The following is a 10325-nucleotide window of genomic DNA, read 5'->3' as shown; positions in this document are numbered from 1 at the left end:
ACTATATGAATGATAAATCCCTGTACATTAAAGCTTGCCTTGTTTACAAATACAACTCAAATCTCATTGAAAACCATCCACTCAAGATTACAGGAACAACATTTTGTCTTTCATTCCATTTTCAGTATGAAAATTTTAGCCCTTGAGTGTTTGGATAATTGTGTTGTGCCATGGGTCAGAAAGGTGCTGCAACAGGTTGTCAAATGGCCCTTTTCCGGTCACATTGTGCTGAACAATGAACCCCAAGAATGCCAACATTGCTAGCCTTCCTGCAATCATATATATACCACAAAATCACTACTTAAATCTTCTACATAATAACACAGGCTGAAATTTAGACGCCATTTTCGAACAGACCTGGCGAAGGTGTGCTGTAATTTTTCAGACATAAAAGGTTTTCTGCAACCTGTTTTAGAAAGAAAATGGTGTCTTACCGTTGGCGAGCTCTTTCTCCTTAGCCTCTGTAGTCGGGGCGAAATTGAGGGGGTTGAAGATGCCGCCAGGGTAGCCGACCTCGTTAGGAGGTAAACTGTAGTTCTTGAAGATGGGGTCTTGGTTGACACTTCCGGGGTTCTTGATGTCTTGCCATCTCCTGATCTCGACGTAGTGGAAAAGGATGAACTCGATCACGAAAAGGGTAGACGAGGAGGCGAAGTACTCGGATTTTCCAGCATCGTACCACTTGGGAACGTTGATGATGCCGATTGATGTGAAAACTTCCGGCAGCAGCATTCCAGCAACCCCCAACATTGCCCATCTGCCGTTCACAAGCTCAGCCTGCACAAACCATTTCAAGTTCTCCGGGTCCTCCGCGAGTCCCAATGGATCAAATCCATTGTCTCCTGGAAGACTGCAGAAACAAAAGAGATAATTACATTTGCACCTCCTTTGAAAATACTAACTATACCGACTCCTGATTCTAACTTCTGAAGTTATAGCTATACAATCTCTACAATGCAATGCATGTAACTTCATATGTGGTAATAGTTTGCATTGTACGACGTAACTGAACTGAAACTACACATGAAATGACTCAGACAATGCTCGACGAACCTGCCATCAAGATAGGTGGGAGAGGCCAATCCCGGCAGCCATTCACCTTTCTTGGCTTCAACCTTGAACGAATTGTAGGACGATACGGCCTGTCTAACAGACACTTCCCTGTTCAATTTCCCAGAAGAGCCCGTCAAGAACCGAGTTCTGGACGCGCACGCCGGCCGGAAACCCGCGACGGAAGCTTGTGCTGCGGCCATTCTCTTCCCAACCTGAAGAACTTGGACTCGAAGTTGAAATTTTGGAGTGGTTGGTTTCCTGTTTTCTGGGGTTCGATTGAATCTTTTTGGTGTATGTTATTTGTATTTCATTTGAGTGGGGGACATGTGGCGCTGGTTGGAGGTTGAATTCTGGCTGTTGGTTTGCAAGATTTTTGGGATCCAACGGCTGTTATTTGATTGTGAAATTTGATGTAGCCAATGGGAATGAGTAGGGCTTATCCTTATCTGGGATGGGATAATCCACAAATCAATTTCTTTGCTGCTGTTGGAGTTTTAAGATCATGCGGGGCCCCTTTTTTGGCTTCAAGATTTTAAGATCTCAGAGAAAGATTTCACCTGTGTGGAATATATTGTACCAATTGCTTTTTGACACTTGTCAATTTGAAGCTTATGTGGATATTTTGATCAGTTTTGGTGTTGTAAATTAATTCTTATACTAACTTCTACTTCTTTTGCTTTTAGTAAATCGATTACAATTACGTTATGAATTTCAAGCGTTATAATTAATATATATGAATTATTAATATAAAATATATTTAATTGATCCATAACTATTATTAATAGGACTCAAATTTATACTCTCTTTATTGAGGTAGCTTAATTTCACCAACTGCAGCATGCCACATTGGCTAAAACATAAGTTGCATTTGACAACACCGAAAGAACTCAAATTTTGGATTAGAGAGTAAATTTTATATTGGTATCTAATTTATCATTGATATTATTGTGTTATTTCAGTAATAATAAATAATTTAATTGGTATTTAAATTTGATCATTAACATAATTTTGTAATTATATAATTTAATCGGTACTCAAATTTTATCTTTTAAAAACCATTTTGCTATCCCATGAAATGACCATTTTATGCCTCAAATATAAAACACAAAAAGAAATTCAGAAATTTCAATCATTATATTTTATTTTTATTTGAGTTGTTTAACATCTATTTTTGTGCATTTGATTATTATACTTAATAATAACTAATATTTTTATTTTTTTATTATAGTTCACTAACTTTATTTATCAATATTTGTAAGATAATTTAATACTTAATAAATTCTATCTTGTTTTCATTGTGTTCAAATAGTTCGGGTATTTAGCTGCCAACATCAATACTAAATACTAGGGTGACACTCTAAAAAATTTGGTATAATTACGAATACTTTTTATTATTTAAAAAATTACTAATACCTCTAATTTTAACTATCGTTTAACAATTAGTCAATTCCATTAGTCTTCGTTAGGTTTTTATCCATTTTTTATGGTGAACTAATCAAAATGCTCATATGGACTAAGAGTTATAATTTTATTTATTTTTTAATTTTTTATTGACTAAATGGATAATTTTTTATTACTTTTTAAATTTTTTTATCTATCCCGTTCGATTTTCTATAAATTTTTATTTTTCTTAAAAAATACAGCAATGGCATAGTTGATAATTTTATACTTTCATTCAAGAATTACATAATTTCTTCAAATATCATGAGTGTATTTCTAATTTTTTAAACAATGAGGGGTATTCGTAATTATGTCAATTTTTTTTATATTTCAAAAATAATGCAAAAAAGTTTTTTGGGAGAGGAGGCTAAGTGCATCATTTTTCAAACGCCATGTCTTTTTTGTTTTCTTCTATAGGAGATTTTTGAACTTTTCAAATTTTACAAGGGTTAAAGTGTATTTTAACTTTTCAAAACACAATAATATTTATAAAAATATTAAATAAGAGGCAAAATTTAAAATTTATGTAAATATTTTTTGCTAATATTAGTATTTTTCGTCCAAATATAATAAGAGGGAGTGAGATGTAAAAAATATTTTTTTTTTTTTGGAAAGGATGTAAGTGGTATTTCAATATTTCTTTGAAAGAAAATATAATTTCACATTTTTAGAGCTGATCTAGCTGCAATTTTTTTAAAGAGGTTTAAATGTTATTAAACCTATATATTATATCTATTTTTTGTGCTTATTTTATCCCTTTCTACTACTAAAATATATTATTCTTTTTATTTTTTTGTTAAAAGAATTTTTGTTTACAGGTTTAATTTCTCAATTTAATTTTTATTTAACTTTTTTTTAGATAAAAGTAATTTTCATAAAATAATGAATAATGTACAACAAATTAAGCTGAGTTTGGTATAATGATTTTTCAAATGTAATTTATAAATTCATTAGGAGTAATTTCGAATTATTATAATAATTATAGTAAATAATAATAAAAAACCAATTTAATAATTATAAAAAATAATAATATTCCACTCCACTTATAAGGAAGTTCCTTTTGAACATATTAATACGGATATACCAAACAGGGGACCTCCCAACCTTTGCCAATAAGGCTGCCCAGCCACGCCGCCGGCCGCCCCAATTTCCGACGCCGGTCTAACTATCTCCCTCTATCTCGCTTTTCATCTTCATTTGCTTACATATTAATCTATTCAGTCACTCAACCATTCCGTTTCCGAATTGGGACTTTTTATTTGAAGTTGCAACTTGCTGCACTGGTCCGCCGGCGATGACTGCAGCGCGGAGCTTTAAGTATTCCGGTAACTTGCTATCAATTCTTTCCTATTGGATTTCTTCAATTGATGTTGTAGGTATGGTTTTACGTCGATTGCCTTCAAATAAAGTTTGGTTTTTTATGTCAGTTGAGATTACTTTTGGTTAGGGGGATGATTCTTCTTGCTAGTAGTGTTGTTCTTAAATTAAGCTCATCAGTTTACATGTTAATTGAGTTGGGTTCTGGTGGTTCCGAAGCGATTATTGCTATTTTCACGAGTTAAAGGTTGGTGTTGTTTGTCTCATAGTTTTGGACGCCTAATTAAATCATCTTTTACTGCCTCTAATCTAACCGATTGTCTCTTAATAACGGATGGCTCAGTTACCGGAGATATCTTTGGGATTCTACCTGAGTTTTGGTCTAATCATTTTACAATTTGAAAATTAGCATCTGAATTATGCACATAGGCTTGCACATTGCTCATGTGCAGTGTGCTACACAAAGTAGCATAATCGTAAATGATGACTTTCTTGGCGTAGGAAGCATTTGGTCTAAGGTCTACTTGAAATCTTGATACATAAGGGTGGTTTAGGCTCCAGGTAATATGAGTAGATCTTTTTCAAATTTGATTTCATTTTTCTTTTTGGTCTAAAAGTCTGTGTAGTAGCATAATAAACAAGATGCAATATGAAGTATTTACTTTTTGCTTTAGGGTTTTAGTGAGTTGAATTAGTCACTCAATTTGCATATATTTGATCTTTAGCGAAAGTGGTTCAGTCCAACTCATCTACAGTTTGACTTTTACAACTTGTTTCTCAAAGAATTTGGACTAGCTAATACCTTATTTCATCTAAATATTACATTTTCTAAACTAACAAAAGCTAGTAAAATGATTAGTTCGGTTCTTATTTGATTATTTCCAAATACTAGCTAGTGTACGCAAGGAGATTCTGAAATTTGGCATTATCTTGGAGAAAGAACCTTGTTAAGCTAATTTAGTGCCCCATCGCATCCATATCTTGTAATTACTAAATAAGTCGAAATGAAAAATGAGCATCGATTATTATATTCTCATAAGCACGGTATTTTCACTCCATTGGATGGAAATAATGAAATCCTTTCAACATCAAGTTCAATAGACTAATTGATATTTTGAATTATCAATTATCCTTTGTGGTTACGTTTGGGGAGGTAGAAGTTTTGTATACAGAACTCTTGCAAGAATCTTCTTATTACCAACCGCAAAGGGATCATTCAGAAATCGCTCGCGTCAAAGTCTGTGTTCGGCATCTGGTGGTGACATCAGTAGGGGGCATAGGTCTGGGTACCCAGTTTTTCTTTAATGGTGTATTTCCATATTCTCTGTTTCCCACTGAGCTTTTTTTTCTTTTTTCCCTAATGAAATAATATTTTACTTTTGTTTATTTGATCTTTCATCGTGCTAAGAATGTACATTGAAGTATGCGAAAAGATTGTGAAAATTCGTGAGTTTTAATTGTTGGTTCCTTCTTGTCTTTGATAATGCACAAAAGTTACCAGACTAATTGGATTGCTATTCGGAAGCTATTTCTTTATCTCGTTTCAAGAATTTACTTCTCATGGCTCCATAAGCATATTCATACACGTAAAGAAGTGTAGGTGAGAATGAGGTGCTTTATTGTTCTGTACATACTAACACAGTTGAGTTCCAAAATAATTCACTACTTGGAGACCTTATATCTTAAAAGTTCAAAGGGGAAAAGTGACCTAAAAGATGGTAGTAAATGAAATATATAATTCTACAAAGGTGACAAGATTGAACGCCATGAGCCTATTCCCAGCAGGATCAGTTTCTTGCTTTATTTTGTAACCTGATATCATAAAGGTGGACATGATAGTTGATGAACCCGGTGGTCTGGTTTTTTCTTGCTTTATAGTTTTGTATGTCCTGTCCTCCAATTAAGGTGTTGAGCAACTAATTTGGTGATGTTTACAGATTGAAGATCCAATGCAATCATTAGTCATGAAACCCATATCAAGATTCAAATGCTATAGCATCAGCTTGCAGAGAACCTCATTCCCTCTATCACTAATAGCTATCTTTCTTGGTCGTTCAAGCTTCTCTTCTGTGGCAGCAGCTGGATGGAGGACAGAACCAAGTGCATTGCCACGTAATCCTCTAAGTATAGTGAATGACTTCACCATGTACTGCTACCAAAGGGATCTTGGCAAGGCAATGGAAGCACTGGACTCTATGCAAAGACATAAACTATGGGCTGATTCCATCACTTACACAGAGCTCATTAAGTGCTGCATAGCCCATGGTGCTGTCAAACAAGGCAAACGAGTTCACCAGCACGTTTTCTCCTATGGCTATGAGCCCAAAACTTTCCTTATAAACACACTTTTGAACATGTATGCGAAATTTAATTTGCTAGATGAAGCCCAAACCTTGTTTGATCAAATGCCTGAAAAAAATTTTGTCTCCTGGACAACAATGATTGCTGCGTACTCTAACGCTGAGCTTAATTATAAGGCCTTGGAAATGTTGATTATGATGCTTAGAGATGGTGTTAGACCAAACATGTACACGTACTCTTCAGTTCTGAGAGCCTGTGAGGGGTTTTCAACCCTCAAACAAATTCACTGTTGCATAATCAAGGTTGGTTTAGAGTTGGATGTTTTTGTTAGAAGTGCTTTAATTGATATTTATTGCAAATGGGGTGAACTGAAAGCGGCACTTTACATATTTGATGAGATGGTAACTTCAGATCTTGTTGTTTGGAACTCCATTATTGGTGGGTTTGCCCAGAACAGTGATGGTGATGAAGCGCTAAATCTGTTTATAAGAATGAAGAGATCTGGTTTTTGGGCCGATCAGTCAACTCTAACTAGTGTCTTGAGAGCTTGCACTAGTTTAGCCCTATTAGAACTGGGGAGACAAGTTCATGTTCATGTCATCAAGTTTCATCGAGACTTGGTCCTTGCCAATGCACTTCTAGACATGTATTGTAAGTGTGGTAGTCTAAAAGATGCTAACTGCACCTTCACTCGAATGATTGTAAAGGATGTGATCTCTTGGAGCACCATGATAATAGGTTTTGCCCAGAATGGTTACAGCCGGAAAGCGCTGGAGTTATTTGAGGAGATGAAAGCTTCAGGAACCAAGCCAAATTACATCACAATTTTGGGAGTTCTCTTCGCTTGCAGCCATGCTGGGCTGGTGAAAGATGGCCAATATTACTTCGAGTCAATGAAGATGCTTTATGGCATTGATCCTGGAAGGGAGCATTATGGCTGCATGGTTGATCTGCTTGGGAGAGCAGGGAAACTTGAGGAAGCTATGAAGCTAATCCACAAAATGAAATGTGAACCAGATGCTGTGACATGGAGAACTTTACTTGGCGCCTGCAGAGTTCATCGTAACATGGATCTAGCTGAGTATGCTGCCAAAAAAGTTTTGAGCTTGAATCCTCATGATGCAGGAACCTACATACTGCTGTCTAATTTATATGCTAATACTCAGAGATGGGATGATGTTGAAAGCTTGAGAAAAACCATGAAGCATGCAGGAATCAAGAAAGAACCTGGATGTAGTTGGATTGAAATAAATAAACAGGTTCATGCTTTTATTTTGGGCGATAAATCACACCCGCAGGTGAATTCTATTTATCAGGAGTTGAATCAAATCATTTGGAGACTAAAGGCAGAGGGCTATGTGCCAGACACAAATTTTGTCTTGCAAGATCTTGAAGGAGAACAGATGGAAAACTCGCTTGCATACCATAGTGAGAAATTGGCTATTGTTTTTGGTATGATGTGTTTGCCAGAAGGGAAGACAGTAAGAATTAGAAAAAATCTCAGGATATGTGGCGACTGTCATGATTTTGCAAAACTGTTGGCCAAAATGGAAAATCGAAGCATTGTCATTAGAGATCCTATTCGCTACCATCATTTTCAGGGTGGAATTTGCTCTTGTGGTGATTATTGGTAGCATGAAATCATTGCAGTGACAAAGCTTTTATATCACAAGCTGATACCTACTCCAACGACAAATTGAACTATGATCTTCCTTTTTCCAGGTATGCAACTGAGGTTTTATGATCAGTCTATCCATGTATTTGTGAGTGATGAAATATAAACTCATTCTTGTGCACTTTGTCCTAATTGATCTCATGAAATCCAGTGATATGCTTGCCTCTAGGTATATGAGAAGAAGCAGAAGTTTCTGGAAGGCATTTGTGCTTGAGCTATGTTATTTTGCACATTTCTTTGGACCCATGTTCATGGATGGCTAATATTCATCTTCTGATAGGGATGACATGTGAATGAAGTCAGAGTGACCATCATGCATCTCTATGACTTCAGGCAGGTTTCTTTATGCTTGTTTGCATAGATAATATGATTAATCTTTCTAATTGGGAGTATGCACCATCTCTGATCATGGTAAAGTCCATCAAACATATGGCATGTCATGTTTAAACACCTCTTTATTTTGATTAATTTTTTCATCACTAGAATGTCAGTTGACTTTCTGGTACAAACCCCCATGGGTTGTCAGAAGCAAAAGGCAACAGAATAAAGCACCGGTCGGAAAATGTGGAGTTTTATAAATTTGGGACCCGTTTGACGTTTGAACTGAATGATTTGAGACCTAAGCATCTCAAGTTCATAACAATCAATCTGATACTTGTTTGGATAATTTTGATTAGAGTCATTTAATATCCTTGGCTCCAGATCCTTCAAGCCAAACGCAAATAATGAACTTTAGGAATTATCACCAAGCTAGTGAGAGTCTGGAGCAGAATAGTATTATCTTATCCTCAACAAAATCATTTCGTAGAAAGTGACTGTCTATTAATTGGAAAGAATCATTTGTATAGAACAAAGCTAACCCTCCACATCCTGGTTTCCTGTTAGACTAATTCAGAGACGTAAAATTACCATCAGGGAAAGTATTCTTACAAATTGAAAAGAAATACCATCGACGATAAAGGTCATTTTCTTATTTTTCAGAAAAGGGAAAGCCGTCCAATATGCATTGTCTTCCTCCCATTATAAATAATCATGTGGCTCTGTTAAGTTCTTTTCATGGGATCAAACTAGTTCACTTTGTTGCATTTTACTCTAGAAATAATGACCATCCAAGAAGTTGGTTGGAAAAATTAGGTTAGCACATTTATGCTGGTGTGAGAGAGTAATGAGAGGAGAGGGACAATTCTTCTCTCATTTACAAATCTGTATTTACTATATTTGATCTTTGCTTATAGTATTTTCATTGTCAGAAATTAGTTAGCACCTCAACTGGGATTAAGATATTAGTTTCACAGCTCTCTCTTGGAAATGCATGGTGATACTGATGCAAATAAAACATGCGAACCATTTGCTCTCTTTGAAAGAAGTTCAAGAAATCTTCATTTTGCTATAAATGCTTTGTGAAGTTGGACCATTTCAACTATGATGTAGTTCACGATTGAGGAGTCCTCAAAAGTCTGTAATGTGTAATAATTTTATTTTGATATGCTGATGCCCCAATTGCTTTAGCTAGTAAGATTGGCTCCAAATCTGCATGTGAAGTTTTACTTCCATAGGTCCCATCCCTTCACTAACAAAAATTCAGATGTTCTTCTGCTCCTCTTTTTATATCCTCTCTTGGAAGATTATGCCTCTCATCATCTCTCTCTTCTCTACTCCATTGGCGTCGCATGAATAAATTGAAGTTCTTCTAAGCTCTCTTTCACTATTCCAGAATTCTTAAGAGGTTGGCATTGACTGATATGCATTGATTGATAAAGCAATCTAGAACACACTCTAGTTGCACCCCCGTTACTTGTATTGATTTTCGTTATTTATATCATCTATTGGTTTACAAATAAATTATTTGCCTTTGTCATTTTAATGTTTTCTGTTTGTTATGTTTGTCAAGGGGACTGAAGGTGAATGCTCGTCTTCTGGGAGAATCAGATTATAATTCTCATAAGAAATTCGCATGGTCTAAGACCTCTCATGTTTTTTTCTGATGAGCATTGTCCAGTGAAGTACACTTGCTAAGTTAACTATAGCCTCATTTTCGAGTTCTTTTGACATGACATCTGCCGGCTAATGAATAAGATTCTAGCAAGTATTTCTGAGCTTTGGAAAGATAGGGTGGGTGATCGAAGCATAAATTGATAGCTCATGTAGGCATATTTTTGGCCTTTGGCATGTACTGAGCTGCCCATCAAACAGAAAATATAGTTTGTTAGATTTGTTGTACTTGAACATTCTTTTGTAAATTAACCTCATGGACTGCGTTATGAATTATAATATTGGAAATGAGATGGGAGAGTTTAGATGCCATGTAGTGTTCCAGATATATCTATTGTTGGCAGGGAGGCTTTTGAGTTTCTTGATTTTTGTACAAACACTTTGTCCTTGTGGGGTGTTTTTGGAGTTTAAAGTAACAAGATTAAGGCATAATAAAGTATCATCTTAAAACATTTTACTTTGTAGTTTTAGATGTATATTTAAAGATTTTTAGTTGGATTGTAACTTTAGTTGCAGTGAAAGTTGGTAGTATTTTAAATAAAAGTGA

The 10325-nt window shown here is 35.4% G+C and overlaps 2 protein-coding genes across 5 annotated transcripts; one reads left to right on the top strand and one right to left on the bottom strand.

The window, feature by feature from the left end:
• Positions 1–6: 6 nt before the first annotated feature.
• On the bottom strand, positions 7–1342 carry LHCA4 (light-harvesting chlorophyll-protein complex I subunit A4). The gene is made up of 3 exons (XM_011088936.3): positions 1054–1342; positions 435–850; positions 7–269 (listed from the first exon to the last, which is right to left on the bottom strand). Exons 1-3 carry the CDS (start codon positions 1251–1253, stop codon positions 136–138), a joined length of 750 nt encoding a protein of 249 aa, XP_011087238.1. The 5' UTR covers positions 1254–1342; the 3' UTR covers positions 7–135.
• Positions 1343–3570: 2228 nt separating this feature from the next.
• On the top strand, positions 3571–10090 carry REME1 (Pentatricopeptide repeat (PPR) superfamily protein). 4 transcript variants are annotated; one of them, XM_088884157.1, is made up of 5 exons: positions 3571–3818; positions 4968–5090; positions 5748–7833; positions 7956–8119; positions 9678–10090. In XM_088884157.1, the coding sequence occupies exon 3, from the start codon at positions 5760–5762 to the stop codon at positions 7743–7745; it is 1986 nt and encodes a 661-aa protein (XP_088740283.1). In that variant the 5' UTR covers positions 3571–3818; positions 4968–5090; positions 5748–5759; the 3' UTR covers positions 7746–7833; positions 7956–8119; positions 9678–10090. The 4 variants fall into 4 exon arrangements, with proteins under 4 accessions (XP_088740283.1, XP_020551276.1, XP_020551271.1 ...); XM_020695617.2 differs by lacking the exon at positions 4968–5090 and having other exon boundaries at positions 5870–7833; XM_020695612.2 differs by lacking the exon at positions 4968–5090.
• The last annotated feature ends 235 nt before the right edge of the window (positions 10091–10325 follow it).

Source organism: Sesamum indicum, linkage group LG8 (genome assembly GCF_026168435.1).
Source record: "Sesamum indicum cultivar Baizhima isolate 11 linkage group LG8, ASM2616843v1, whole genome shotgun sequence".
In the NCBI taxonomy this organism is placed as follows: Eukaryota; Viridiplantae; Streptophyta; class Magnoliopsida; order Lamiales; family Pedaliaceae; genus Sesamum; species Sesamum indicum.
The sequence above is the reverse complement of the archived record's forward strand: the minus strand, read 5'-3'. Positions and strand labels throughout refer to the sequence as shown.